The 25,570-nt window shown below is 58.2% G+C and overlaps 3 protein-coding genes across 3 annotated transcripts; 1 reads left to right on the forward strand and 2 right to left on the reverse strand.

The window, feature by feature from the left end:
- Positions 1–2,355: 2,355 nt before the first annotated feature.
- NCLIV_036950 (serine/threonine protein phosphatase domain-containing protein) lies at positions 2,356–13,370 on the forward strand (the record flags this gene model as incomplete). Its single annotated transcript, XM_003883896.1, has 12 exons — positions 2,356–5,877; positions 6,668–7,228; positions 7,491–7,775; positions 8,340–8,472; positions 8,765–8,832; positions 9,295–9,388; positions 9,622–9,804; positions 10,180–10,321; positions 10,750–10,993; positions 11,301–11,490; positions 11,673–12,645; positions 12,863–13,370. The coding sequence occupies 12 exons, from the start codon at positions 2,356–2,358 to the stop codon at positions 13,368–13,370; spliced, it is 6,903 nt and encodes a 2,300-aa protein (XP_003883945.1).
- Positions 13,371–15,412: 2,042 nt separating this feature from the next.
- On the reverse strand, positions 15,413–16,390 carry NCLIV_036960 (conserved hypothetical protein; the record flags this gene model as incomplete). The annotated part of the gene is made up of 1 exon (XM_003883897.1): positions 15,413–16,390. The coding sequence occupies one exon, from the start codon at positions 16,388–16,390 to the stop codon at positions 15,413–15,415; it is 978 nt and encodes a 325-aa protein (XP_003883946.1).
- Positions 16,391–20,273: 3,883 nt separating this feature from the next.
- Positions 20,274–21,495, reverse strand: NCLIV_036970 (putative calmodulin; the record flags this gene model as incomplete). Its single annotated transcript, XM_003883898.1, has 2 exons — positions 20,274–20,534; positions 21,352–21,495. 2 exons carry the CDS (start codon positions 21,493–21,495, stop codon positions 20,274–20,276), a joined length of 405 nt encoding a protein of 134 aa, XP_003883947.1.
- Between the last annotated feature and the right edge of the window lie 4,075 nt (positions 21,496–25,570).

Here is a 25,570-nt window from a genome sequence, read left to right on the forward strand (position 1 = left end):
TCTCTTTTCTCCTCATTCACATATCTCCTTCCTCGCATATCGAATCACCGGACGAACGTCTATCTTGGACCATGCAGTGTTGTGCCTTTTCGCTTCTTCTCGCGACTTCAAATGTGAAGACCTTGACCAGTTATTATGTACACATCTTGTGCCGTACGCCTCCGTTTCTTCCTGACCAGGGGTGTCCCAGCTTCTCACTAATGTGTGGATACGGAGGGGATAAAGTATTTCCGATTCACCAGCACGTCGGCAACCTCCACTGTTCTGTGTGTGGTTTCCCTTTCGCGTTCCGGACTAGTGCGGCTGTTGAAACGTATTTCCTATTTTGTATAAATAAATCTATGAATGCATATATATTCTATACAATACTAAATATCTCCTATGTACAAAAGTATGTGTATCCTATTCAAAAGCTTACATATCTTATACAGATGTACATCTAGGGTGTTCACATTACTTTCGGTCTGTTCGGCTGTCTTTCCTTGTGCTTGCCTCTGTGTCCCCCTCTTTCCATCTCTCGGTGTCTCCCCTTCTTTGCTTCTCTCTCCCTCCTCGTGTCCCTCTCCCCTCCCCTCGCACGAACCCTCTCTCTGTTCACTTTCTGAGTCGCGAGGAAGCGACGCTCTGTCTAGCCTTCGGGCTTCTTCGCGTTGGGTTGGGAGGTGTTCGGGCTGGCGTCAAGCGTTTTCTTCTCGCGGCGTTTCCGATCCGCAACTGGCGCCGCAGGTCCGGCGGCTTTAGCAGAAAGGTGAGGAGCTTGAGAGGGAGGAGAAAGAGGAACGCGCGAATTTCGGGGGGAAACGAGCAAGCCTGCTTGGAGTAGGGGCTGCGGTGTCGCAGAGATTCCCTCTCTTGTCGACTCAGAACCCGGAGAAGACATCAATGCGCCAGGAGACTGCATTCTCTCTCGTTCCCGCCTTTGCAATTTCTCTTTTCAACCGCCGCCGAATCTCGCGCGGGTCTCTGCCCAGTATTTGTGTCTCCGATTGATGCAATAGACTGAAAAAGACACGAAAATGCAAACCGTAAAAACCCTAGACCAGGTCGAAGGCCTTCCCAGGCGGCCGCGTCTGATTTTGCGTTGACCGGTGTCAGCGCTCGCTGGCCGAGAGGCAGGACGCCCCCAGGCAAAAGGCGAAAGAGAAATGGTTTCCTGTGTTTCCTCTCTCTTTTTGAGGCGTTTCGCGCCCTCTCTCCAATAGGAAGACTTCTTCGCCTCCTCAAGTGTCACTTTCTTCTCGCGCACATTTGCTCGCCGCTTCTCTCTCGCTCTCGTCTTCTCGCGTTTTTGTCGCTTCTTGCGGCTCGGTTCAGGGCGGGCGGCCTCCCTCGCCGCCCTCCTGAGACCGCTCTCGCGCGGCGCTTGGTCAACCTCTCCCTTTCTTCTTCAACGCTTCTCGTCGGCGTCAAAGCACTTTTCTCTCGGGAAAACCTCTCTTTTTTCGGGCATTTGTTTTTCTTGGCGAGCAGCGACCGGTGGAGCCGTGCACTACAGCTCCCCTTTTCTTTTCCTATGTGTCTTGTGGAGCGAGCGCGCGCGACAAGCGAACTCGAGTCAACAGGGGCGGCGCCGCGGAAAAGGGCGAACAGGAAAGTGACCTTCTCTGCAGGAAAACTCGAGGTGAATCTCTTTTCTCTCTCGACCGCCCATCTTGGTTTTTGACAGTTTCGACATTCTGTGCGAGACACGCTCGGCGGGCCCTCTCGGGGTCCTCCCCCTGCGCGTTTTCCCGATGTTTCTCTTTTCTCGTCTTTTCTAGGTGACTTGCGTTTGCTTGACGCCAGCTGTACGTACACCTGAAAGCAGATTTCTTCGATTTGCTCCTCTTTGGTCTGCTTTCCCGCGACCGCCTTTCCCGCGTCTTATGGCAGCACGCAGCCCTGGCAAATGCCGGTCTCCATCGTCGAGTCCCAACGCCTTGAACGACCGTTTCCGTTTCCTCTCTCCTCTCGTTTGAAAATCGGGAGGAAGCTGTCGTGTTTCCGTCTATTTGTCCGAGCTGTCTGCCGCGCCTCCCCGCCCACGCGTGAAGAGCCCGCGAGGCGAGGTCTACACTTGTCTGCGTCGCGTGCGCAGTTCTCTTCTTCAAGATCGACGGGGTTATCTCTCCTCAGCTCCTCTTCGGGCCCGTTCTTTTCTCTCCTCTTCCTCTTCGCTTCCCTCCCCGCCTGTACCCGCGCTCCCTTCTTTCGTCGCTGTGCTTCGCCGCGCGGGGCCCAAACGGCGCTCGGTCTTCCCTGCCTCTTTTCCCGAGCCAACACTGCGCGGAAAAAGAGGCGAAAATTTAAGACCTTCCCGGCGGCCTGCCTCTCTCCACAGAGCGACTTTTCTCATTTTTGCGCGAGACTCAGACGATGGACAGCGCCGCCACGGAGCGGGGAGCTCGTCTGGCTCCGAAGGCCCCGATTTCTTCTCCGTCCGCGGCTGTCTCGCCTTCCAACGTGGAGTTGTTTCCTGTCCTCGCGTCTTCTCTCTCCGAGGCGAAACTCCCCGACAAACGCTCTCTCCTCTTTCTGCACGCGAGTCCGATGGAGACTTCTCTCCCTTCGCCGCCCGGCTGTTTCTCGCGCCGGCGCTCCCTCGAAGCTGCGCATGCCGAACAAGACCCGCCCCGGAACGTTGCATGCGTTGAAGACCGAGAAGGCCTCTCCCACCCTGCCAGCTTCGACGACCCTCAAGGGGCGTTCAGGGCGGCTGCGCCTTCGCGCGACCAGGCGGAACTTCTTCAGATCCATCAGCGTCTCCGAGAGGAGGCGCTCCAGCGCCAGAGAGAGGGACACAGCTCGGAAGCGGGCGCGCCGCCTGCGGACGTCTCTCAGGAGAGTGCGAAGACGTACCACTACGTCCCTAACGCTCTCGCCCACGGTCCTTCTCACGCTGCGGAGAACCGGTCTCCGCACGGACTCCCGCAGTCCGTCGCGCCGGCGCACGCCGCGCGCCCTCTTTTTACGGGCAACTCGCCGACTTGCTTCTCTTCGGGGCCTCGCGCCGAAGGTCGAACCGATGGGGCGTGGACGGAGACGGGCGGCACTCGGACTTGGGTTGTCTCCGAGCCCCGCCCAGCGGCGTCTTCGGGGACCTACGCCTCTTCGGTGCAGGCTGCGCCACCTGCGCTCGCTCCCAGTCTCTACGTGCAGCCGATGGCTTCAGTCGACCCGCAGAAACACACGCGTCTTGTGTCGCCTGCCTTCGCATCTGCGCTGGCGCCCACCCTCGAACAGAGGTACGCAGTGGGTGCGCCTGCCTCCTGTGCGAGCACAACGTCAGGGAGCAGCGCCTACCCCTCGAGTCTCCGGCGCGAGGCGCCGATGTCCAGAAGCCGAGTGATGGTCAGAGACAGCGGGACGGGCGCGTATCTCAGCCCTGCGCGCTCCCCAGACGGCCCGTTCTCTCGCGCCGACGGGGGCCGGGGGGCGGCGACCAAGGAGCGCCGCAGAGGCCGGAAGAAGCGTCTGTGGGGCGGGAGGTGGGGCGAGAAGCTCCAGGCGTTCTACGAGAGCGGAGAGAGCGAATGCGACAGCGCCGGGGGAGAAGATACGCAGGAGGCCGAGACACACGTGGGAGAAGCGACGGTTTCGGGGTTCGCTGGCGAGGCCCCGACGTGGACCAGTCCCTCCGTGGTGTCCACGCTCTTCTCCGTCTTCTCGAATCCCGAGAGAGCCGCGTCGCGGGACTCCCGGGTGTCTGTACACCCGATGAGTCCCATCCAGGGAGCCCCCGCGGGACCGCGCCCGGACGCGCACCTTCTCTCCGCGTTTCCCTGCGAAACTCCCAGGCAGGCGCACTCTGGGAGTCCGGCGCACCCTCGCGTCCTGAGCGACGGCCAGGTGTACATTCCGGGGACCGGGGACTTCCGCGTTTCTGCGTTGGCGGCGTCTGCTTCCGGCAGTTCCCAGGCGGTGTCTGTCGCGTCTCCCACCTTCGCTGCGCGCGGCCACTCCCCGTCAGCGGCGTCGCGCTCGAGGGGCGGCTACCTCCCCTCAGGGACGTCTCCGCGCGTCTCCGGAGTCGAGCGCGGGAGGTCTCCGGGTGTCCCCGACCCCGGAGCGCGCTTCGGCGCCGCCAGTCCCGTGCAGCCGAGGAGGCGACGCAGACAGAGGAAGGCGAAAGGGGGAGACGGGGCGAAGCGGAGTTTCTCAGAGACTGCAGGCGCCGTCGCAGCAAATGCAGGCGCGGCCGTCGTAGGCGCCATCGGAGGCTTTGTGGGGGGCGTGGTGGACCACATCATCGAGAGTCACTCGGAGGCGTCTCGGTCACGGAGTCCGAGAGATTCGTCCCTTTTCAGCTCGGCCTCTGAACACGGTGCAAGAAGTGGAGACGAGGCAGACGGGTTCGCACATCCGCATGCGGCCCTCGAGCCTGTCCCTCGCTTCGACCTCCAGACCGGGAACCGCCTGCAGAACCCCGGCGCCTTGACCGCAGCTGCAGCGCTGTCGGGTGGCCTTCCAGCCCCCTGGCAGGGCGCGCCAGGTTTTGGCGGATCAAGCAACCCGGGGTCCGTGCTTCCTGGCCTCAGCCGCCAAGACTCGCTCGCTTCTGCCCACGGCGCGCACGCCCCAGGGCTCCTTCCACGCGCCGCCGTCTCGCCGTGTCTCCAGACGGGTGTCTCTGCGTCGGTGTGTCCCTCTGTCGGGGCGTCGGTCTCAGGCGCCTCGGCACCCGGCCAGCCGGCGCTTCCTCTGCGTGCGCCGCTTCCGTTCCCCCGGTCCGCTGCGCCGCCGTCGCTGACGGTCGAGGAGAAAGGCAGAGCGCTCGGAAACATCACGGCGTCCGTCGTGCTCGAAAACCTCTCGCTCACAGCGCGGTCGCTCTTGCATGTCGCCTCCGTCGCGCCGGGGCTCGCCGCGTCAGTCGCCCTCGCCGCCGCCGATGTGGTGAAGGCAGTGAAGCGTGGCATGGAAGGCGTGGAGGGTGACGACGCGTGGGAACTCGAGCACAAGCTGTCACCGAGGCCGCGAGAGCGAAGCGAAGAACGCGGACAGGAAGAGACGCCGAAGAAGCTCGGAACAGATCGCGGGGTGCGCGAGGACACGGGAGCAGGAACGGACCGAGACGCCTCGCAGGGGAGAGCAGCGAAGAACGAATCCGTTGAGGCCGGGACGTGTGGAGACAGCAGCGAGAAGCCCACACCGAAAGGGAGGAAGCAGGCAGCGCAGAGCCGCCGAGCGTCTCCGTCGGCTGGCGCGCGCCAAGTCGAGCAAGGCCGGACCTCCGCGGCTCCTACGCCTTCGGCGCGGCAGGCTTCTCGCGAGAGTTCTCCACGCCAGGCCGCGCAGCAGTCGGACGCGCGCCTCGGAAAACTCCGCGGAGACTCGCCAACCAACTCACCGAAAGACGCCGCTGGAGGCGCCGCCTCGCAGCTGCCGCCTACGGAGACGGAGGCCGCGGAGCTCGCGGCGGCTTTCCGCGAGTGGCAGTCGTTCGGCTTCTTGTGGGACCGCGTGGTGCTCGAGGAATGCTGCGTGGAGGAGGCGCAGCGTCTGAAGCAGCTGTTTGATCGCTTTGCGGAGCCGTCGTCGCCGCCGCGCCTCTCGCGCGAAGGCTTTGCGAAACTCCTCGCCGCCTACCCCTGTCTTCCCCCGGAACACCACGACTTCTTCTTCCGGACGCTCGCCCGGAGGAGCGAGGACAGCATTCTCCTCCGGGACTTCCGCGCCGGCTTCTACGTCGCGCAGCCCCAGTTGCCTGAGGAGGTCGAGCGAGCGAGCGGGAAGCTGCGGCTGCAGTTCGTCTTCAAAGCCTACGACCTCGACGGCGACGGCTGGCTCCAGGAGGAGGAACTCCGTGGCCTGCTGTCTCACCTCCACAGCGCCGGTCTGCATGCGGAGGACCTAAAAATCAAACAGGACCGAGACGCTCTGGACAAACTCGTGAAGGTAGCACCCGTGAATAGAGAACAGTTTTCACACGATGAGAACAGAGTTCAAACCCCATTCTCCAAAAAGAATACAACCATAAAACCTGAGCACGGATGCCAAGACTCCCAATATATATGTATATATGTATATATGTATATATGTATATATATGTATAGAGAGCGACAGAGATATGCACGTACATGTGTGTGCGTCGCGCACCTATGGAATAGGTCTCCGTCTGCAGTTTCAGACGTATGTGAAAACATGTACACCTATATCCACCGCATTTTCATACAGATAGACCTATAGCTGCATGCTTGTGGGTGTGTTCGTTTTTCATAATTGTGAAGAATTCGAGAGCGGGATGCGGAAAGGAACAAAGCCTTCTGTTGTGGGCCAGTCCGCCTTAAAGATCGGGAGCGAGGTCAGGACGAATCAGTCAAGTACAAAGGAAAAGGGAGCCAGCACAACAAAGGAAGGGAGGGACTGCGGGCACACACACCGGTGTCGACTTTGAGGGCACCACTTGCGTGGCGACTTGCTGACATTTCGAGTGGAACGTTTCCATCTGAAACGACAAGCATCCGTCAGAAGACACCTCTTTCCACGCGTGCTTTTCTATTTCCTTCAGAGTTTCACTCGCTTCCCCACGCATGCACACCTCTGCAGAGATCCGCCCAAAGAGACACATCCGCGTGCCCCCACAAAGCTCCGCGCGCGTCTTGCCGCAGCTTGTCGATTGCAGGACTCGACGCGTTGTACTGCTGGATTCTCTGTCTGTCTATCCTTGCTCCTGTCTCCGTTCCAGGGAGAAGCCCAGGTGCTTCTGCAGCGTTTCCCCCGCTTTGGCTACTCGGCCTTCCTCCAGTGTGTGAGAAGCGGCGTCTTCAACGCAACGCACCGTCTTCTCCGCTGTCGTGCCTCGCTTCCTGGCCTCGTCAAGGCGGAAGAACGGACGCGGCGGCGGTCCTGCGCAGCTCGCCCCAGCCCGCAGGTGCCCGCAAAAAGCACTGTGGCCGAGTCGACGCCTTCGCTGGAGGCGCAGAGCCCAGCGACCGCGGTCGTCTCCGCGGCAGCCGCGGCTGTCTCTGCGGCTGCAGCCGCCTCTGCCGTCGCTACCGCCGCATTCGCTCACGACTGCCCCGAGCGCCGAACCCAACGGCTTTTGCCTGCCTCGCGCTCGCCCTCGCCCGAAGCGGTGCACGGCCAGGGATGGCCCTCCACAGCGGCGGGCGTCGCCGCCCCAAGAGCCCCAGCTGTGTGTCTCGCAGGCGGCGCCCAACTAGCCGACGCGAGATGGGTCGGCGCATACCCCGGGGAGGCTTCGTCGGAAGCGGGCCCGCGTCCTCTAACAACGCCGGAAAAGCCGGTGAGAAAAGAGGAAGGCCGCAGCGAAGGAAAACTCGTCCGAATCGACTGGAAGTCGCACGTGTGCCTTGGCAGGTTTCCGTCCAGTCTATGTGTAGTCCGGAAATGCGGGGACGTGCTTCGTTCTTCAACGAGAATCTATCCAGGGCGTCTGTCACGCCTGGGTTCTAGGCAAAGCTTCGTCGACTAGAGACTGCATCACCCATATGCCGCGATTCCGCTCTGGATCTCTTTCGGTCCCGTTGTCTTTGTTTCTGTCCCAGGTGGCGAAGAAGGCTGCATATCCCTCGGTGCCTGCGCAACAGACGCGTGTCGCTCAAAAGATTGTGCACCACGTGAAGACTTGTCTCCCCTTCGTTTCGCGCGCCGATCTCGACGCGCGCCTCCCCGCCCTGCTTTCCGTAAACGCGTCCTCTCCGGCGCATGCAGGCGATCGAGAAGGCGCTCCCTCGCCTTCCTTTCTCCAAATGCCGCTCGCAGTCGAAGAGGTGCTCGCCCTTTGCGATGCCGTGGAGAGGCTCGTCGCCGCCGAGGAGACAGTGATTGAGGTAAAAGGAGACAGGCCGGCGCGAAGCAGAGAGTAGCGAACGCTAGAAACGCGCAGAGACGAAGAACGGAGAAGCGGGAAAAGACGGGGGAAAAGCGGAAGAGCAAAGAGAGAGCAACAGAAAAACAGAGGAAGAGAAAGGTAGAGAGGTGGAGGTAACGAGCGAGAAGGTAGCAGAGAGAGTGGAGGTGATAGAAGGAGAGAGAGCGAGGAACGAGTGATCCGCAAAGAGCACTCAACGAGCTGCGAGGTCGGAGGAAAAAAAGGCTGAAAGGGAGCGAGGGGAGCGGAGGAGGAAGACCAGGGGAGAGGTGGAGTGACAGGAAATCGAGCTTCCGGACGCCAAGAGGCGACACGGACAGAGAGAGACGAGATGCCCTGAATCCTGCGAATCGATCGAGCCTTGGAGAAAAGAAACCAAAATGTCTGCTTTCAGGCACACCAAACGAACATGCGTTCTTTCGCGCGTAATCTCTCCACAGCTCCCAGTTTTTCGGACCCGTTTTGCTGGGGCCTTGCCTTGAGTCTTGTTGTTCCTCTTTTCCTTTACGTGTGTTTTCTTCAGCTGGATGTACCGCTGAAAATCTACGGAGACCTCCACGGCCACCTCGCCGACCTCCTCGAGTTTTTCGGCTCTTTTGGATGGCCAGGCGACGAGGACAAACTCACAGAGCAAATCGAGGATTTCCTCTTCCTAGGTATCGTTCACTCTGGTCTTTAAATATCTATATCTGTATCTATATAGACAGTATACACACATATGCGAACGTGTCCCTTGTATAAAGGGTTGGTGCTAGCACATAGTTCCGTATACATGTTTATCTGAACATGAATTTGCATGGAGTGGCTATTCGTTCATTAGAGATGCACGCACATCCTCATAGAGTTGTATATCACGTGTATATCGCGGACCTGTGTGCCTCTTCGTGGTCCGCAGCGGTGGGGAAAGATCGAGTTTGCGTTTCATGTGGAAAATTCTTTTCGCATCAGGAGACTACGTCGATCGCGGCCCGTGCAGTCTGGAAGTCCTCCTTCTTCTCTTTTCTCTCAAAGTGTTGGTAAGGGCGCGAGAACTACAGAGACAATACCAATTTTCATTGCCCTTCACAAATGTGTAACTCAGGTTGCTGTTCCTGTGACGTGGCTTCCCGTGCTCTCGACTCTCGTCCTCGCAAATCTTTCCCACTTCTGAGTTCATCACACACAGCCACCCAAGCAGAGTCAATATGTCTATGTACAGGAATGCGGTGCTTCCGTGTCGATGAGCATTTCGGTACATGAAACCGCGCGCTCGATGAGTGGAGCACAACGGAGGCATGCTTGGCACGTGCACGGAACCTGAGCTGGGCGTCTGCTTTTTGGGGAGTCTGTCGAGAAGGGAAGCGCCGCGAAGACTGGACAGCTCGATGACTTACGCGAGACGCACACATCTGCCCGCGCCTCGACGGGGGGGGGGGGTGGTGGGGGGGAGTCTCCATCGGTCCCACTTCAGTCTTTGATGGTATATCCTTTTTCTGCAGAGTCCAAACCGCGTCTTCCTGCTCCGAGGCAACCACGAAGATCGACAGATGAATCGCGTCTACGGCTTCCTGGAAGAACTCGAGCGGAAACTCGGTAAGCGAGGTTGTGGGCCCTCTCGTCTTTTGGCTGCGCTCGCGCCAAAACGTCGAGGGCTGCGCTCGCCTCTTCGCCACGCACACCGCTCGCCCTGCTTGCCTCTAGCGCCAGCACGCCTCAGCTCCAGGTTTCTGCTCCGCTCAAGAGACTCCGCACACAAAACAGTCGGGATCGGCTTATATTCGGCTTGAGGTTGGCGTGCTTGTCGTCGGTTGTTGCCGGTTTCGCAGGCGGCGACGCAAGCACTCGGGTCTGGGAGAAGGCAAACGAGGTGTTTGACCTTCTTCCACTCGCCGCGCTCGTCCCAGTGGCGGGTGTCTTTTGCCTCCATGGCTGCTTGGGGGACTCGATCGAGACGGTCGACGACCTCAGAGTCATTCAGAGGCCGCTGGATATCTCCGTTCTTCAACTCGGTAAGCTGGGCTCTCGCTCTTCACGCGAACGAGGCGTTCTCGGGTTCTGCATTTCCGTTCTCTCTTTTTTGTTTGAGCCCTGCACGGTTCTCGGCCAGTCGTGTCCTCGTCCTTGCGTGTTTGACCTTCACTCCGTGGCCTTTCTCCCTCCCGTCTTGCTTCTCGAGTTGTGGAGTGCGACGTGCCCGTCCAAAACGCAGGAAAACCCGCCTGTCCCACCCTTCTCGAGTGTGCCTCTCCGTGGTTTTCGTTTCTCGGTCTCTTGCTCCCTCGTGCCTGTCGGACGAAAGGCGCTCTCTGCCTGGCGGTGCGCAGTTTGCTTCTTGGGCCTTCGGAACGCGCGCGCGCGCGTTTTTCTCTCCGCGCTTGTCTCAGATGGGGTCGACGCCGGCGCTCGAGGCGCCTCCGCCGCAGACCACAAAGTACTCGACTGTCTCTGGAGTGACCCGGAGAGACCGCCGGAAAGAGCGGAAGACGCAGCGGGCCCCGCGTCGCCCCGCGGGGGACACGTCGTCAGGTGCGCAGAGAAAACAGACTGCCTCCCACTCGCGGCAAGGCAGAGACTGTCAAGCAGCGATCAACACTCCAAGCCTCCGCAGCGAACGAGCACAGACTCCTCGTCTCAATACAGATTCGCACCGATGCACACCTCCAAATGCACTTCTAGATATCGCTGCAGGTATCAGTCTGCAAACCCGTATCCATGTGAATACGTATCCAAGTCAATCTACGTCCACACATACCTACACACAGCTTTACTCATCTACGGAGGTTTAGGCATCCAGCTCTATATGGCTGTATCCACGTCCTCACACAAATTTATATATATATGTATATATATGTATATATATGTGGTCAACATGTGGAGATGTGAGTGGCGCGCAAGACTGGCGTCTCTGTGCACGTGTGAAGCGGTTGATCTCTGGAACCTTTCCGCTTTTCCAGGAGCTCAGCGGCCTTCATCGAGGCGTTTCTGGAGCGAAACCGACTGGCGCTTCTCGTCCGGGGTCACGAATGCGTCGCGCCCGGGTACTGCTACGATCTGGGTGGACGCTGCCTCACCCTCTTTTCTGCCTCGAATTATTGCGGGACCGCAAACAACGACGGAGCGGCCCTCCACATCTACAGAGAAGAGGAGCCTCTCCCGAATCCGGACAGACCTCGCCAGCATATCACTCGGCACATCCTTGTAAGCAATTGAAAGGCCTCTGCGACAGATACACAGGTGAAGAAGGAGAGACACAACCCGCAGCGTGTATGCGCGTTTGCATATATATATATATATATATATATATATATATGCAAGCGTCTACGATGGGAATCAGCCTATCCATGTACATCCCTACATATATACATATATATATATATGGGAGAGATATGGGGCTTTCTTGTGGACTGCATGGGGCGACGGTTGCGTTGTTTTTCCGCGATGCCGGCGGCGACCGCAGGCGAGTGTCGCAAAGCGACGAGCCGTTCCTGTTTGTGTCTTCGCTCAGCTCGTGGAGCGCCAGGACCGGTCGCGCGCGGGAGTCTCCGGCCTTCCGCCTCAGACGCGTTTCTCGCCCCAGGGCTTCCCGACGCCGTTGGGGTCTCCTTCTGGGCCGCCCCCTACTCGTCCTCCTCCCCTACACGGCGGCGAGGTGGGGGGAGCGATGTTCTCCGAACTCACGAGGCTGGCGTCCGAAGGTGAGCGATGGGGCCGAAGGAACACGAACCGCGAAGACGCTCGGAGACAACCTATTGAGGCCGGCAAGGGAGAAGAGGCACGTCGCGCAGCAGAACTTCCCCGGAACCTGCAGAGGCTCGCTCGTTTGCAGTCGCGTGTGGCGCATGTTTCTTGGCGCCTCTGGATGCCCCTTTGTGTTCAGCTGCGCGTTCCCCCCTCGGCTCTTCCTCGTTTCCGTCTTCCGCGGAGGCAGCAGCGCTTCTTTCTTCAGCTTTGAGGTCCTCCACGACGGTTCCTCTCACGAGTTCCAGCGCGTTTGGGGAGCCTCCTCTCGCGTCGCCCAGCCAGCACGAGAAGATCGACGCCGACGGGCCATTTGGCCCCTCGACGCTGGGGGCGTGGCTAGCCTCCCCGGGTCCCCACATTGAGATTCCTTCCGAGTTTCTGTCCTCCCACTCCCCGCCACACTCCCCCCTCTCCTCTTCTCCGCTGACTGCTTCGGGCCCCCGTGCCGCAGCGCGTGCGTCTGCCTCCGTCTCCGCCGCTCTCCAAGGCTCCTTCGGCCTGCCGGCCGCGTCTCTTCACGGAGACGGCTGGGTCTCGCCGCTGTCGCCGGCCTATCTGGCGGACGGCCTTCGCGAGAGCGGCGCGACATGGATGCAGGCTGTCTCTCCCGGGAGAGACACCGCAGCCACAGCCGGACTGGAAGGGGCCGACGCGTCTCCCCCCTCGCCCCGTCCCGCTCACTTGTCCGAGGAGATGCAAAACGCCCATCCCCCTTTGCCCGTCGCCTCGCCCCTCGTGCCGATCCCCACTGTCTCCGAGGTCTTCTCGGAGGGCGAAGAGGGAGGAGACAGGGGTCTGCCTACCCCGCGTCTGGGAGCGCGCGCCGAGACAGAGATCGGAGGCAGTCGCGGGCCGGCGTTCCCCGGCGCGGACTCGCCAAGCAGCGCTGCGCGCCGCGTTTTTTCTGGGGCGTCCGAGGGAGGCCAGGCTCCAGCGGGGAGGACTCGGCCGAATCTGCAAGTGTTGGAGCCACCGCACCGCGAGGAATGCTCGCCCCTGTCTCCGCACTGGCGGGCGGTGCACGGCATCCTCGCGCCGACCAGCAACCCCGCCGACAGCCGTCTACCTGAAGAGGGCCATGGTGAAGTCACCGACGGCAGCGCGAGCGGGTAAGCCGAGACAGAGAGGCGTGTAGGGACGGAGGGGGGGCGAGGCACGGGGCTCGAGGGGAGAAGACGCGACTTCTTGGGAAGGTGAGCGCATTGCTGGCTTCTAGGGACGATGCCCCACTCGGAGCAAGGGGAAGAAACCGCGAAACGAGCTCTCTGGTTGCTTCGAGTCTCCATTTCCTCGTTTTCCCCATGTTCTCTCTACTCTTTTTTTCAGTCCCGGGAGTCCTAGGCGAACGCGGCGGCTGACCAGTCGGTTCGCGCTGGCCGACGTGGACCATCCAGGGGCTGCGTTGCCGCCTGACGTGGTTCCGCAGTCTCGCCCTCCGGCCTTTTCTCCGCCGTCGTCGAGTCTCGGCGACGACGGGGCGCGCTGTCTCCGTTCGCGGAGCGAAGAGGCCCGCGAGCGCGACCAGCTGTCTCTTTCTGACCGAGACAGGTCGCCCCGCGGCGCGGACCCATCGGGGTCGCGGGTCTCCTTGGGCGAGTGTAGGGACGACACTGAGAGAGCGACAGCCTCCTCGGCGGCCTTCTCGCGCGGCGGTGGGGGCCGAAGAGCCGCAGGCTGGAGAGGCCCGGAGCCCCGAGGGCGCCGATCCCTGCCAGCGGGAGGTTCGCGGTGGGGGGGAGAAGAAGACGACCCAGTGGCTGCCGCCTTTCTCGCTGCGGCGCAGGCTGGGCCCTCGCGAAAGCGCGCAGGCAGACGAAAGTCATTCGCAGGCTAGGGAAAAGAGCGAGAGAGTCGACTGCGGGCAGAAGACACAGAGAAGGGAGACAGAGAGGGGACACAGAAAAGGTGGAGGGGACAGAAGCGAGGCGAACAAAAAGCATAGCCTGGCGCCAGAAGGCTGTAGAAGAAAGCGACAGCCGAGGGGGGAGAACGGATGCACAGGGACTGGGGAGAGAAGCGCGGGGCGCCGCTCGCATGGGGGCTGAGAAGGAAACGCGAACGCACGAGCCCCGCACGAAAAGAGGATGAGGGAACTCCAGAGAGGAGACTGAAAGTAGGGCAGGACGGGAGCCGTAAAGCTCGTTGACTTTTAGGGTGTCTTCAAAAAGGCTAGAGAACATCTTCGATCTGTATTCGCGCGTCTCTCGCTGGCGCCCACGCTTTCGCGTGAGATGCACTAAGGTTCTCGTGTTCGCGTTTCCGCGCCAGTCTGCTTTTTGTCTCCTGCCGCCCCCCGCCCCTTCGGAGCAGGCCTCCACGCCAACGGGGCTCGGTTGTGCCTGGTCCCGCTTCCTCTTCATTTTCTCCGATTCGCGTCGTCTCCCCCGCACGCGTCCCTGGCTTGGCGGTTTCGTCCGCCTTCCCCGCTGACTCGTCTCTCTGGAGTCTGCATGATATTCCGTCTCGTTCTTCGCGATCGCACGCCGGCGCAAATGCTCCTGCGCGTGGCCCTTAGAACCAACCGGTTCCGATAGTGCAAACATTTTTCGTTGATGAAACCGCGCGCCTTGTCATTTCGGCGGAAACGTGAGTCTCACTCGTCTGCACGGACAAGCACACCGCTCCCCGTGGTGCTCTCTTCGCTAGGTCGCCGTCTCACGTTCTCTCGTCTCGCATGCATTCGCGCTTTAAGTCTGCCTCCCACCCTTCTCTTCCGACCCCCCTTCACCAGCTTCTGTGCCGCGTGCCGACTCCCGTCTTCTGCTCTCTACTTTCCCGCGTGCCTTCTCTCTCTGAGGCAGTCCCACTTGGGCCAAGCGTCGAACGCCTGCTTGCGCCCGTCTATTCACGAGGGCGTGGCAGCTAGTTCTCTGCGTCACAATGTTGCCTCCGTACCGAACCTGCGATAGATAAATAGATCTTGGAGGATTGTATATTAGCGCCTAAATGTCAATGAAACATGCGAATTTCAGGCTTCCCGTGAAATCTATTTGGAAGAGGAGGCCCCGCCGCGATTTTTGCCTGCTTCGTTTTGGGCCGTTCTGCTGGGCGGGAACAAAAAGACAGGCCGACAGCAGAAGACGTGAAGGCGAGGGCGAGCAGTCTCTCCCAGACAATAGCACGGGTGTTTCGGCACAGAAAGTCAGAGTGCGTTAAAAACGCCGAATAGTTGCGCATTTAGGACGAAATGAACGTGCATGCACTGATTAACACATGGATTAAAGACTGCTTGCTTAGACAAGGCATGCGCGCATCTATCCTGTCTTCCAAGGACGGCTCCTCAGACCTTCTCGGAAGGCGTATCCATTTCCAAACACCGAACCCTCACACGACGCAGAGACTGGCTGCGAGTCGCTCGAGCCTCACTTTTCTTCAGAAGTTGCAAGTCTCTCCGATACACGAACTTGAACGAATTTCCTATTCTTGCACTGTGGTTTCGTTCCGGTCGCTCCCTCTTCCCCTTTCCCCTCAGTGTCCAAGTCCGCCTTTTGCTTCCCTCCAACTAACCTTCCCACAAATCTTCTCTCCTTCTGCTTTCAATGGCCTGCCTGTCTCCTTCCCTTTCACCCCTCTTCTCTTCCTCTCGTCTCCTCTTCTTCTCTCCTCGTCCTCCTCTTCGGTTTCCGTAGCGTGCCTCGCCTCCACCTTCCTCTCCTCTTTTAGCTCTTCTTTTCCATCTTGTGTTTCCTCGACATCCCTCGCCTCTTCTCCCGCCTCCGCTGGTCCCCTCGCCTTCCTTCGGTTTCCGCTGTGTCACCTGCAAACGGCTTCTCGGCTCGTTCCTTTTGCATCGCCCGAAATCTCATGCTTGGTGGTCTCGATCTCGAGCTTTCTCTTCAAATCCTTCCTCAGAATCTGCACGCGTCCCTTCCTTTCTCACAGTTCTTCGCCTCGGTCCTTCCTTCTCTCTGCTTCCGCCTCCTCCGGTTCCTCTGCCTTCTCTGATTTTTCTGATGCACGCCGTGTGGGCTTGGTGTCCTCGGCGTCTCCGCTCTTTCTCTTTTCCGACAAATCTGCCTCGCCTGCCTTCACTTCCTCTGTCTTCCCGCCTTCCGCGTCCTTCTCCTCTGCATTTCCGTCCCGTTCTTCCGTCTTTCCACCCTCATCCGAGTCGTCGTCAACCTCCTCTTCTTCGCCCTCCGCTCCCACACTCTCCATCGGGTTGGCGTTGAACCGACGCTCAGGCGGCGGCAGACTGTCTCCGACCTCTTTGGTCTCCGCGCCGTCGGGCGGACCCGACTCCTCGCCGGCGCGCTTCTCGGGCTGGGGAGAGGCGCGCTCTGGCGCGCCTCTGCGTCGCGCGCTTCCCTCCAGCAGAGTGTTGACTTTCTCGACGAATGCTGGACTCAGCGAGTGCTTCTTCAGGTGGTAGAGCGAGCGCAGAAAGTCGAAGACGCCCGCGTGTTTGCGCCCCGTCGTCTTGCGGCTGACAAACTCGAGAGGCTCCACGAGGTCCAGGAAGTGTTTCGCGCGCTGAGCGCCGGGGAACTTGCGCAGCGCGTCGAACTGCAGGTAGCCGCCCTCGTAAAAGTACTGCACGCGCGAGAACCACTGCGTGAGATGGCGGCGCGACCGGTCGATGCTCCGCCCCTCCTCGCTGCCTTGCTTCCGGAGGGCGAGGAACGCGAAGGGGTAGTCGTCAATCCCGTGCCGCTCGATGAAGTCTTCTATCAACTCCAGAGCTGCGAGCGTCTTGGCTGACGAGTAGTCCGCGTAGAGAACGTTCATCGTATTCGCCGCCTGCAACTGTTGCGTGAGGCGCACCATGTTGGTGTAGTACCACAGGGTCAGCAGAAAGGACAGCGTCGAGACAAGCAGCGACAGCCGAGGAACGTCGAGCGAAAATCCCGCCATCGCGGCAACAGCACGGGACGGAGGAGCAAAGACGAGGTGCGGTTTTGGAGGAAGGAGACACAAAAAAGAAGAAGAAGAAAGCCGCAGAGGAATCCACGGGATCGGAGAGGGGAGGAGGAGAGCAAGACGTTGAAAAGGAAAGAGAGGAAGGGGGAAAGCACGAGAGACGGCGAGAGGGGGGAAGAGCGAAGTGCGGAGATGGGCCACGAACAGGAGGGAGGCCGGAGGGAGACACAGGTGCTGTGCGTCGGGGAGAAGAAGCGAGCGAATCAACGCAGAAGGAGAGGAAAAAGAGGATCCCGTGCGCGAGAGTGTGTGGAGCACACGGATTCGTCTCCTTGGTCCCGCTCTCTGTGACGGGGCACAGGACGCGCGCAGAGCCGGAGCGCGAAGGAGAGACACGGAAACGAGGGGAGAAAGAGAGAAGCCGTCTCCCCGCTGCGAAGCAGGGAGAAAGCGCGAAAGAAGAAGTTTCTGTCCCCAGGCGGAAGCGCCGACCGGGGAGCCTGCCGACCACCCAGCGCGCGGAATGCTACGCCACAAGCGGCGCGAAAACGCGCGACTTTTTCCTTTTCGAAGGCATCCCCGTGGAAGATTTTCAGTTTTTCGAAACGCGGAGACGAAGTCTCGTGAAGAATTTTTTCTGAGATCCCGACGCGGTTTTGGCGCGGGAAAACGGCGCCGCTCACCTCGGCGGGGCCGCAGTGTGCAAGTTGGCGAGGCGACACATCGCCGAGAGGAAACACAGCGTCTCGCGAACTTTGTTGAGAGAGGCGCTTTTCAAGAAAGCAGAAAAGAAACACAACGTGAAGGAAAAGGGAAGCCGTGTTTGGCGGGTTCGGGTCGGGGCAAATTCGCGTCGGCCGAACTACATGCAAAGCTCGGCAAATCCAAAGGCCAGGAAGCCGCTCCTCGGCGGACACAACTTGCAACGGTTGAAACTACAGAAAGTGTGTGCAGGCCGTGATCGGCATCCAACTGGAGAATTGCTTTGCTGGTTGGCGTCACAAACGCGAAAAACGAGCGAGTGTAGAGACAGCAAAGAGGGACGAGCAAGACGGTGCTGTTCAGACTGTCCAGCGCCTCGGGGGGGGACTCGAGGTAGGTATACGAAGAGTGTTGATTCTCACTCGCGGCGAAGCGTTATCCGCGCAGGTGTGCTAGCGCGAAGAGCCGAGTCCTGGAAGAAAGCTTGCGTGAGACGAGAGGGAACGAGAAGCATGTGACGACCAAACTCGCCGCGCAGAAGAAGAGACGAGCTTCCAGTCAAGTGGGAAAGCTAGAGATGATGATACTCGCGTAGTGAACCGAAAGGCAAGTGGGAAAGCTAGAGATGATGATACTCGCGTAGTGAACCGAAAGGCAAGTGGGAAAGCTAGAGATGATGATACTCGCGTAGTGAACCGAAAGGCAAGTGGGAAAGCTAGAGATGATGATACTCGCGTAGTGAACCGAAAGGCAAGTGGGAAAGCTAGAGATGATGATACTCGCGTAGTGAACCGAACGGCAAGTGGGAAAGCTAGAGATGATGATACTCGCGTAGTGAACCGAAAGGCAAGTGGGAAAGCTAGAGATGATGATACTCGCGTAGTGAACCGAAAGGCAAGTGGGAAAGCTAGAGATGATGATACTCGCGTAGTGAACCGAACGGCAAGTGGGAAAGCTAGAGATGATGATACTCGCGTAGTGAACCGAAAGGCAAGTGGGAAAGCTAGAGATGATGATACTCGCGTAGTGAACCGAAAGGCAAGTGGGAAAGCTAGAGATGATGATACTCGCGTAGTGAACCGAAAGGCAAGTGGGAAAGCTAGAGATGATGATACTCGCGTAGTGAACCGAAAGGCAAGTGGGAAAGCTAGAGATGATGATACTCGCGTAGTGAACCGAACGGCAAGTGGGAAAGCTAGAGATGATGATACTCGCGTAGTGAACCGAAAGGCAAGTGGGAAAGCTAGAGATGATGATACTCGCGTAGTGAACCGAAAGGCAAGTGGGAAAGCTAGAGATGATGATACTCGCGTAGTGAACCGAAAGGCAAGTGGGAAAGCTAGAGATGATGATACTCGCGTAGTGAACCGAAAGGCAAGTGGGAAAGCTAGAGATGATGATACTCGCGTAGTGAACCGAAAGGCAAGTGGGAAAGCTAGAGATGATGATACTCGCGTAGTGAACCGAAAGGCAAGTGGGAAAGCTAGAGATGATGATACTCGCGTAGTGAACCGAAAGGCAAGTGGGAAAGCTAGAGATGATGATACTCGCGTCGTCGGCGTGACAGGGAAGACAAAGTTCTGGCGGAATCGCGAAGCGTCCCAAGAAACGAACAACAGGAGGTGTCCAAAAAAACAGGGATAGGACAAAAAAACGGAAACTGAGATCTATCAGACCTAGAACGTCTCATGGCGAGCATCCACTACAGAAGCACGCGACTGGACGCCGCACACGCTTGATTGAGACGGTTAGGGCTCTGTTTTGCCTCGTTCCTTGCCGTACTTGGTCCCCGAACTTGAGAGATTCACAATCCCCTACAACGGAAGGATCCAGAGACGCAGTGGAACGGAGCACTGGACAGGCTCTTAGGGGGACTGAAATTTGAACATCCGCCTTAAATCCTCGGGTGTGTTGGTCTGCTCGCCAGTGTTTTTCTCACGTGCCCCAGAAGAAGGCCGGAGAGACTGAAAAAGCCACGCGGGAAACCGGAGATGAAATCCCTCGCTATGGAGGTATCGTCGAAGCCGCAGAATCACACAACATGACCTGTATCCAGTCCCCCCAAATGTTCATCTGTGGCTCTCTAAGATCGCGGAGGCTAGGGGAAAGATCGAGTGGAAACAGGTTTGTAGGGAAGAGTAGTCTACGCCGTTAATGTATGGGGCACCGTAGAGGATCAGCATTCGCGTTGCGGCTCTCTTGTTCGGATCTGTTCCGGTAAGAATAGGTAAAATAAATACTAACATAAGAGCAGGAAAGATGATAGACCCAGTGTGTCAAGGTTCTCCGATTACGTGGTGCCTCGCTACTTTTGCGCGCCGCAACGGAATCCCACGTTTTCGACGAGTTCCGGGCGGCGCGTTCTACGGTTTGTCTGAGCAGCTGTTCTTTCCGGATCCTTTTCACTGGTTCGGCGCACGTTTTTCAGAGACACATATCCTAAACGAGAAGCTTGCTTTGTCGGTGCTCCGTAAACGCGGGCAAACCCAAAGAGCACAACGATCTGTTCTGGCGATTCTACCACGCAAGAGAACCCGAAAAAGTCTATGAGACCGACCCCGCAACTCGCAGAATCCTAGCCGGGGTTCTTTGCCTGGGACATGTGCGCTTATGATGAGTCGGCCGTTGGGGAGTTTCGCGCGACAATCGTTTTTTTCACAACTGGGAATGGGCTCTGCCGTCTGTGGTATGTCTGGGGTGTCCAGCGCCTTCTCAAGCGGCGCTTTCAATTTCAGTTTATTCTTTTTAGTGACAAGTGAAGCGCCTCGTGAACGAAACGCGAGGTCAGTTCTACGTGTTTGGGTATTCTCACAAGAAAAAGAACCATGAGAACAAGAACCGTGTTGCCTATTGGCAGCACTCGGACCTCGACCGGAAAAACCTGGGGCCTCGGAAGCGCTTTTCCGACACACTCGACGCCGATGGTGTTCCAGGAAGGGGTGCGTTTGCGACTCTGGGCATCGCGCAGGAAAAAGACCGAGGCGCCCGGCGCGCGAGAGAGCCGGAAAACGAAAAAGAGAACACCGCCGAAAACGCGAAATCTTGGCAGCTGTGCGCCTTCCGCCCCACCACGTGTTGCGCTCCCCGCCGTGCGCAAATCCTTTTCCCCTTCTTCCCTCTTTGCTTCCCACCCCTACTACCTTCACCTGGTTTCTGTCTCTCGTCTTTGGAGCACTTAGGCGAGGAGCATCTTGACAAAGTTGGCGTACTGGATTCTGCCTGTGCCGTTCGGATCGGCGTCCTTGATCATGCCTTTCACTTCCTCGTCGGAAAGCAACTCGCCGAGCGCAATCATAACTTGCGACAGCTCGTCGGTCGAGATGGTTCCGTCGTTCGAGCGATCAAAGACCTTGAAGGCCTTGATCAAATCTTCTTCTGGCTTGCATGACGACAGCTTCTTCGACATCCACGCTTCAAAATCGGGCCACGACATGGTCTGAAAAAACGTACACATATATAAATATTTATATGCAGTCCCATTCAAAGGCACAGGTGCTCACGCCGCGTGAAAAACACAGAATCATGGCTGCCTGCGCAGGCATGAAATCCACTATATATACATATATATGTACATATATATATATAAATGTGAAAAGGGCGCTTCACACCTCAAAGATATTTGGATGCATGTATCAAGAGCGATTGTGAGTGGCATCTTGGAGATTTGGTCTTTAAGCCGGCTGCTGGGTAAGAAGCGACTAGGGCGAATCTCAGACAGGAGAACACTGTGAGACACAGCCACATGTATCGGCCCAAAAAGAGCGTGGGGGCTTGCGCATGCACGCTTGCCTTGGACGATTCTCGGCGGGGCGACAACACCGGAACGCACCTTTTCGCAGAGGCATGCACGCACATCCTACAGAGCGTATCGAGTCTTGGAGCAACAGATTTTTGGACGCACGGATGCAGATCCCACCCCACCCCTGGACTGCGCAAAACACGTAAACACGAGCTCTTCCGTAACCTACGACATCAAGGTTATTCCCTATCAGTACCTTTTAAGAATCTGGCATGGAGGCTCATGTTACCCCTCCCATTAACAATATGCATGTACACGCATATCTGCACATACGTGTATATAGTATTTGTGGGCTTGAATCTGCATGTGGAGCTTCACACCGTTCCTTTCCTTGTGTTGCGTCTGCGCTGTTCCAGGACGTTCCTCCTGCATCGTGCATAGACTCTCGGAAGACCTGTTTCCATTTTGAGCTACGTGCCTTTTTCTGCTCCTTTCCTAGGTCATTTCTCCTTACGGCTGGGAGAGACTTCATTTCTTCTTGGGTGGGGATGACACCGCAGGAACGGATGGTGAGGAGGATTTCTCGCCCCGAGATTTCGCCGTCTCCATCGTTGTCGAAGAGGGCGAAGGCCTCGCGAACGCGGGGAGGGCAAGACATCTTGGCGACAGAGAGACTGAAGGGAAAGATCCACAGATTGACAGAGAGAAAGTGCAGATAACGCCAGGGTGTGGAGGGTCAGGGAAGTCGCAGCGACAGCTTTTCGAGGAAAATTTTGGGCTGCACAGCGCTGGAACTGCAGGTGAAACAGAGAGAAAAGAACGTGCACGGGAACGCAGGGGCCGACGCGCTTTGGAGAGAGACTGTTTGGACAGGAAATGACGAGGCACTCTGTGAAGAGCTTCTCGGAACCGAGCGAGAGAGAATGGACGCGACTCCACAGACCCGAGGGACCGAACAGCAAAAGAGAGAAGAGAGAGCAGGAGGCGAGAAAAACACACGCCAAGCCGGCAAGCACTGGGAGGCAGAGGACCTTGCAGGTTGCACACGCCAGTGCAGGAAGGCGATATTCCGGCAGACGAAGGGAACAGGGCGAACCATGCCGCGGAACACGCACACAACCAAGTGTGGTCAAATCAGAGGGCTCGAACCCTCTAGAAAAAGAGAAGAAAACGGAAACCGAGCAACAGGCGCCATGGTGGGACGAGAAAAGCTAAAAAGTTACGCTTCGAACAAGCCTCAGAAAAGAACCAAACACAGAAAAACGCAAACTACAGCAAGACACGTTCGGTTTGTATTCTTTCTCGCGTCATGCGTTTTGTCTCTCTCTTCTCGCGTCTTCGTTCTCTCTAGCATCCCCCCGAGTAGACCGCTGTTCTGCGTTTCCTTTTGCTGGTTTCCCCTCGCCCGGCGTTCGACTCCTGCATTCCTCCCTGTGCCTCCCTGCAGGCCTTTTCTTCGCGGTGCGCAACCCAACGAAACGAAGAAAAAAGGGGAGACACGGCTCCTGCCTTCTGCTCCCTGTCTGCTTCTGAGCAAAGACGGAAGGGACCAAAGTAGAGAACTCTCCCTGTTCGTCCTTTAGCCCTCCGAGCACACACACATTACACAAAAACGCGGAATCCAGCGTTTCCCTGTCTGTGGACTCCGGGCTTTTTGTTGTTTCGTCGCTTCCCTTGCCGCACAACGCCCCGAGCCGAAACGTGTCTTTGCTTTCAGTGTCTTGTTCCCAGTTTCTTTTTAGGACAGGAGCCGGCGATGCTTTTCAGGTTTTCCTTCTTTCCCTCTGCACTACAAGGGGCGGCGACGCCAAGACCGATCTGCGCGCCTGGAGAGTCCCCAGCCCTCGCAGTTTCTTTTTTCCACAAAGCTCGCGCACATCTCCGTCAAACCAGAGAGACTGGAATTTCCGAAGCTTTTGTTCTTCTCTCGCGACTGTCGCTCTCTCCCTACCGAGGTCTCGAAATGGGACAGGAATCGCAGTGCTTGTGTCCGGGCGCTCTCCGCGCTGTTCCGTAGAGCCTCGGAACCTAGAAGCGAGACGAAAAGACGGCGGCAAAAAGCCTCGGACCAAAAAGGAATCGGGGAAACGAGATACAGAAAGGCAAAATGTGTAAGAGTGGTTTAAAAAGGCGGGAGACTCGGGCAGTCCCCGACCCTCGGGGCAAAGTAGCTGCGCCGCCGCGACCAAAGGAGCCCCGGCACCCGTTCCGGGCAAGCGAATTTCCCGGCTTCTCACAGCGAGATGAAACGCTCAGGGCGCGCAGGCGAGAAGCGGCGGAATCCGCCACACAGGCAAGGCAGAAAAACGAGCGAAGCACTCGCGTGGAAGGTCCAATTTCGCACTCAGGCGCAACGTAATAAAGCTCTATAGATTTGTAGTGAGGTTGCAAACGAAAGAAGTTGAAAAACAGGGACGATTGCCCGCGCCACAAGCTGCCGCGACGGGGTCAAACTCCCTAGTTCGGAATATAAACCGAATTCAAGGTCCGGGCACGCGGTGTTTGGCTGCAACTCTGCTCGCAGGGAACATGTGCGATCCAGCTAACGAGGGCGCGGCATCCGGATACCATCTTTGGACCAGAAAACAGAGATTTGGCGCGGTCTTGTGTCCAGGGAAGCGTAGTGAAGTTGCGTGCCGCTTTCTTTCGTTGTACCTCGAGACGGTACAGGAGAACAGCCTGTCTTTGCGCAAAGCAACAGCACGCGTCATGGGTGTATGATAGCCTGCTTTTTCTGCTAGCTGTCGCGCTGTGTCGCGGTAAAACGAGCATAAGACAGGACACGTGCACTGTCACTGCGTGGCGGTCCACAGCACGCCGCTGGGTGCGTGTCAAATGAGTGGGATTTCGGTTCGCTTCTTCTACCGCCTGCCTGTCCTCTGCAAGATAACGACGTGGAACCATCTTGACTCGTCTTGTCCGAAACCTTGACAGGGACACCTGCTCGATTCTCCCGGGGCCTGCGCCAAGAAGAAAGGACGCCCCCGTCGCCACGCATCACTACTGACCCCCAGACTGGCAGAAAAAAGTGTTGATGTGCACCCGCTGAGTGTACAGACAGTGGAAATCTCCCTGTTTTCTGGCGTCTGCTGTGTGACTGTCTTCGTCTTCGTCAGCAGCGGAGCACTTTCGCTCAGTTCTTGTCTTTCCCTGTCGATGCTGCGGGAGCGAGTCGCGCAGCAAGACGTCTCGCCCTTGCTCTTTTTCCCCGCGCCGCGCGAGAACTCGGTCATCTCCAGGACGCAATTCTTTCATGGCTGTATCTACATGCGGATGAAGGCTGAAAGAAGATGTGCGATCGCGTCTCGCTTGCTCGAAAACTGCTTTGAAATCGAAGCTCTGGGCGCGTCTCGACCCCTCCAGAACGCGAGAGAGAGTGTGTCTTCACATTGGCGCCCCGCAGGGACGCAGTCGCAAAGTTGAAACGCGACGAGGCAGCCCAGCCCGCCCGGGAATTTCATGCGTTTGTTTTCCCCTTTTCTTCTCGCGGATCAGGTGTGAAAGAAACCATGTGACCATTATAAATCGATTCACCCCCCGGACTCAGAGCGGTTTACCGATCGAGCACGGTCGGGCCTTTCGTACGGTCTCGGCTCTCTCAGACGGAAGTGACAGGGACACCCTGGCACCACGTCGGGGTATTGGCGTCGAGAAAAACATGAGAGAAAGAGAAGCTGGCTTCGGCAATGAAAAGCAAGACACACGTTGGCGATCTGGACTCGGTTTTTGTTCCGACGCGGGCGTGAGAGCGAAACGTCGACGCGCATGGAACACGCGCTCGAGAAGGCAGGAGCTATCCAGAAGGCTACTCTTTCCGAGAGAGAGGCCTCCCTTCTGCTTGATCCCACCGACCTTCTCCTTCAAATTCCCTTCGGCGCACAACCGTGAAGAGTTTTGCCTCCTGAAAAGCACACCTCACCCTTGTGGGTTAGCGCCCGCAAACACAGCTTTTTGCCCGGTGGGCGGCGGCGCCGTGGGGCGGAAGCGAAAGAGAGAAAGGAAGACCCGGTTCTTCCAGTGTTCGCACAAGAAACGGCACGCAGAGGCGCGCTTCTCTTCCTTGCTTCGTCCAGTCTGCTTTGTTGGCCTTTGTTTCTCCTGCAGTTGTCGATTGTCTCGTTTCTCTGTGCTGGCGCTGCGCATCTCCCCCTTGTAAGAGTCGCCGCTCTCTGTGTTCCGCTCCCGTGTGCTCCCCTGCTGAATCTGGTCGTTTTCGTTCCCTCTCTCGCTGAGATTCATCCTCCTCGTCTCCTCGCGTCTTTTGTCTCCTGCCCTCATTCTCTCTCCCCCTGGCATCTGCCTCGGGTGTGCGCGGTTCATCTCTCTCGTCGTTTTCGGATGTGTGTCACCTTTCCGGTCCCTCTACGAAATGTCGCTCTTCACCAGACACTTCGCCTGGCCGTCCGGCAGGCTGAGGCGAATACCGTCCAGAGCGTCCTCTGCGGTTTCTTCTTCGCTCTTCTCTTCCCTGCCGCGCTTGTCTGTCGTTTCCCCTTCCGTTGCCTCTCTTCCTCTCCGACATCGAGAAGCGCCTAGCGAGACGCAACAACACTGTCGATCTCTTAGAGGAGACGGCGAAGGCAGGCTGCTGTGGGGAGAGGGACGGGCCGAGACCGCGCTTCGGGGCACAGATGCCTCGAGAGCGACGAGTGGGGCTCCTCGGTGCGTGGCTGCGGCTGCCGCGTCCCGTACACCGGAGAGTCCGTCGTCTTCACTGGCTTCCACAGCTGCGT

The sequence above is a fragment of the Neospora caninum genome, chromosome VIII, assembly GCF_000208865.1.
Source record: "Neospora caninum Liverpool complete genome, chromosome VIII".
NCBI classification, from domain to species: Eukaryota; Apicomplexa; class Conoidasida; order Eucoccidiorida; family Sarcocystidae; genus Neospora; species Neospora caninum.